The sequence below is a fragment of the Ascaphus truei genome, unplaced genomic scaffold (genome assembly GCF_040206685.1).
Source record: "Ascaphus truei isolate aAscTru1 unplaced genomic scaffold, aAscTru1.hap1 HAP1_SCAFFOLD_3197, whole genome shotgun sequence".
Lineage (NCBI taxonomy): Eukaryota > Metazoa > Chordata > Amphibia > Anura > Ascaphidae > Ascaphus > Ascaphus truei.
Genome location: NW_027456177.1, coordinates 12,501 through 16,866, shown reverse-complemented (window position 1 = coordinate 16,866; position 4,366 = coordinate 12,501). Strand labels below are relative to the sequence as shown.

At 52.6% G+C, this 4,366-nt stretch overlaps 1 protein-coding gene across 1 annotated transcript in view; it reads left to right on the top strand.

The window, feature by feature from the left end:
* Positions 1-2,651: 2,651 nt before the first annotated feature.
* LOC142483318 (coiled-coil and C2 domain-containing protein 1A-like) overlaps positions 2,652-4,366 on the top strand; it is a 6,428-nt gene continuing 4,713 nt past the window's right edge. Inside the window, exons 1-2 of the mRNA XM_075583419.1 lie at positions 2,652-2,804; positions 3,911-4,010. Of these exons, the coding sequence (XP_075439534.1) occupies positions 2,718-2,804; positions 3,911-4,010 (187 nt within the window). The 5' untranslated portion in view covers positions 2,652-2,717. The remainder of the gene's footprint in view (positions 2,805-3,910; positions 4,011-4,366) is intronic.

Sequence of the window (4,366 nt, the reverse complement as noted above, 5' to 3'; positions counted from 1 at the left end):
ACCCTTTAACCCATTACACACGTCCGTCAGGTCACTTTGCCCCTACGTGGGACTGACCCTTTAACCCATTAAACACGTCCCTGTCATTAGGTCACTTTGCCCCTACGTGGGACTGACCCTTAACCCATTACACACGCCCCTGTCATTAGGTCACTTTGCCCCTACGTGGGACTGACCCTTTAACCCATTACACACGTCCCTGTCATTAGGTCACTTTGCCCCTACGTGGGACTGACCCTTTAACCCATTACACACGTCCCTCTCATTAGGTCACTTTGCCCCTACGTGGGACTGACCCTTTAACCCATTACACACGTCCCTCTCATTAGGTCACTTTGCCCCTACGTGGGACTGACCCTTTAACCCATTACACACGCCCCTGTCATTAGGTCACTTTGCCCCTACGTGGGACTGACCCTTTAACCCATTACACACGTCCCTCTCATTAGGTCACTTTGCCCCTACGTGGGACTGACCCTTTAACCCATTAAACAAGTCCCTGTCATTAGGTCACTTTGCCCCTACGTGGGACTGACCCTTTAACCCATTAAACACGTCCCTGTCATTAGGTCACTTTGCCCCTACGTGGGACTGACCCTTTAACCCATTAAACACGCCCCTGTCATTAGGTCACTTTGCCCCTACGTGGGACTGACCCTTTAACCCATTAAACACGTCCCTGTCATTAGGTCACTTTGCCCCTACGTGGGACTGACCCTTTAACCCATTAAACACGCCCCTGTCATTAGGTCACTTTGCCCCTACGTGGGACTGACCCTTTAACCCATTACACACGCCCCTGTCATTAGGTCACTTTGCCCCTACGTGGGACTGACCCTTTAACCCATTACACACGTCCCTCTCATTAGGTCACTTTGCCCCTACGTGGGACTGACCCTTAACCCATTACACACGTCCCTGTCATTAGGTCACTTTGCTCCTACGTGGGACTGACCCTTTAACCCATTAAACACGTCCCTGTCATTAGGTCACTGCCCCTACGTGGGACTGACCCTTTAACCCATTACACACGCCCCTGTCATTAGGTCACTTTGCTCCTACGTGGGACTGACCCTTTAACCCATTAAACACGTCCCTGTCATTAGGTCACTTTGCCCCTACGTGGGACTGACCCTTTAACCCATTACACACGTCCCTGTCATTAGGTCACTTTGCCCCTACGTGGGACTGACCCTTTAACCCATTACACACGTCCCTGTCATTAGGTCACTTTGCCCCTACGTGGGACTGACCCTTTAACCCATTAAACACGCCCCTGTCATTAGGTCACTGCCCCTACGTGGGACTGACCCTTTAACCCATTACACACGTCCCTGTCATTAGGTCTCTTTGCCTCTACGTGGGACTGACCCTTTAACCCATTACACACGTCCCTGTCATTAGGTCACTTTGCCCCTACGTGGGACTGACCCTTTAACCCATTACACACGTCCCTGTCATTAGGTCACTTTGCCCCTACGTGGGACTGACCCTTTAACCCATTAAACACGTCCCTGTCATTAGGTCACTTTGCCCCTACGTGGGACTGACCCTTTAACCCATTACACACGTCCCTGTCATTAGATCACTTTGCCCCTACGTGGGACTGACCCTTTAACCCAATACACACGTCCCTGTCATTAGGTCACTTTGCCCCTACGTGGGACTGACCCTTTAACCCATTACACACGTCCCTGTCATTAGGTCACTTTGCCCCTACGTGGGACTGACCCTTTAACCCATTAAACACGTCCCTGTCATTAGGTCACTTTGCCCCTACGTGGGACTGACCCTTTAACCCATTACACACGTCCATCATTAGGTCACTTTGCTCCTACGTGGGACTGACCCTTTAACCCATTACACACGTCCCGGTCATTAGGTCACTTTGCTCCTACGTGGGACTGACCCTTTAACCCATTAAACACGCCCCTGTCATTAGGTCACTTTGCCCCTACGTGGGACTGACCCTTTAACCCATTACACACGTCCCTGTCATTAGGTCACTTTGCCCCTACGTGGGACTGACCCTTTAACCACGCCCCTGTCATTAGGTCACTTTGCCCCTACGTGGGACTGACCCTTTAACCCAATAAACACGCCCCTGTCATTAGGTCACTTTGCTGCTATGTGGGACTGACCCTTTAACCCATTAAACACGTCCCTGTCATTAGGTCACTTTGCTCCTACGTGGGACTGACCCATTAAACACGTCCCTGTCATTAGGTCACTTTGCCCCTACGTGGGACTGACCCTTTAACCACGTCCCTGTCATTAGGTCACTTTGCCCCTACGTGGGACTGACCCTTTAACCCATTAAACACGTCCCTGTCATTAGGTCACTTTGCCCCTACGTGGGACTGACCCTTTAACCCATTACACATGTCCCTGTCATTAGGTCACTTTGCCCCCACGTGGGACTGACCCTTTAACCCATTACACACGCCCCTGTCATTAGGTCACTTTGCTCCTACGTGGGACTGACCCTTTAATCCATTACACACGTCCCTATCATTAGGTCACTTTGCCCCTACATGGGACTGACCCTTTAACCCATTACACACGTCCCTGTCATTAGGTCTCTTTGCCCCTACGTGGGACTGACCCTTTATCCCATTAAAGACTGCCCCCCCTCTTTCTTCTCAGGCTTCCCCCCCATCCAGGGCACCGACCCATCCCCCCAGGAGCAGAGCATTGTGGGAGTGCTGGAGACCGCCATGAAGCTGGCCAATCAGCAGGACGGAGACGGCGAGGAGGACGAGGATGAGGAAGAGTCGGCTGACGCCCGGAAGGCCGCCAAAAACGTTATTATTATTAATTATTATATAATTATTTACTTTATGACTATTCCGTGTTATTTGTGTGAAGTGTAAGGCCTCGGCCATGTTCCTTGCTTGCTGACGCGCGCTCCCGTTCGGCACTGAGCCCCTACAGCCGCAATTAGAGCGGCTTTAGTAGGGGCTCACCTGCGCTTCCGCGCGCTTGCAGAAGCGCAGGTTTTAAGGGAATTTAAAATTCCCCCGCTTGCCGGCGAGACAGGCCGGTCACGTGAGCGGTTCGCCCAATGAGGGCTCACCAGCTCCGTGACGTCACTGGCCCGCCCCCGCCCCCTGACGGCCCCCTGACGGCGTGTGCGGTAAGCAACCGCAAGGCCAGGGAAAGCACCCGCTTTCCCTGCGCCTCAGCGAGCCTCAGCACGCCAGCGGGGAGCCTGGCCGAGGCCTTAGAATGATTTGCTGTTATCGGTAGTATTTTATGTATTGTATTGTATGTATTTATTTATATAGCGCCATTAATGTACATAGCGCGTCACAGCAGTAATACACGTGGTAATCATATAAATAACAAATAATATAAATAACAGGTCATGGGAATAAGTGCTTTAGACATAAACGTAACATTAAGGAAGAGGAGTCCCTGCCCCGAGGAGCTTGCACTCTAATTGGTAGGTAGGGAGAACGTACAGAGACAGGAGGAGGGAGTTCTGGTAAGTGCGTCTGCAGGGGGCCAAGCTTTATGTATCGTGTGTCCAGGATTATCCACGGTGCTATTCATATGCTTCTTTAAGCAAGTGTGTCTTAAGGTGGGTCTTAAAGGTGGGTAGAGAGGGTGCTAGTCGGGTACTGAGGGGAAGGGCATTCCAGAGGTGTGGGGCAGTCAGTGAGAAAGGTTTAAGGCGGGAGAGAGCTTTAGATACAAAGGGGGTAGAAAGAAGACATCCTTGAGAAGAACGCAAGAGTCAGGATGGTGCATAATGTAGGATTATTGTTGGGAATCCTTATTGATCACTATAGTTTGGTGTTGTTATTATTATGCTGCTATTCGCAGTGGAGGCGTGTTACACTAAAACCTCCATGTGTATGGGTTGTTTGTTACATTGTGCACACCCCCTGCCTGTCGCTGGTTCTAGGTCGGTCCTGCCCTCAGCGCAGTGTCCCAGGCACAGCCAGCTGCACCCAGGATCTCCCCTTCCAAGAACCCCAATCCGCCCCCCAAAACCTCCGGCAAAGGTGTGTGCCCACCCCCTCTCTCCTGACGTACTCGTCCCCCCCCTCTCTCTCCTGACATACTCCCCCTCTCTCTCCTGACATACTCCCCCCCTCGCTCCTCACATACTTTCCTCTCTCCGCCTCTCCTGACATACTCCCCCCTCTTTCTCGCTCTCCCCCGCTCCCTTTCTCGCTCTCCCCTTGACACTCTCTCCCACCACCCCCCCTTCTCGCTCTCTCCCACCACCCCCCCTTCTCGCTCTCTCCCACCACCCCCCCCTTCTCGCTCTCTGTCCCTCCACGCCACCCCCTTCTCGCTCTCTCCCTCCACGCCACCCCCTTCACGCTCTCTCCCACCGCCACCCCCTTCTCGCTCT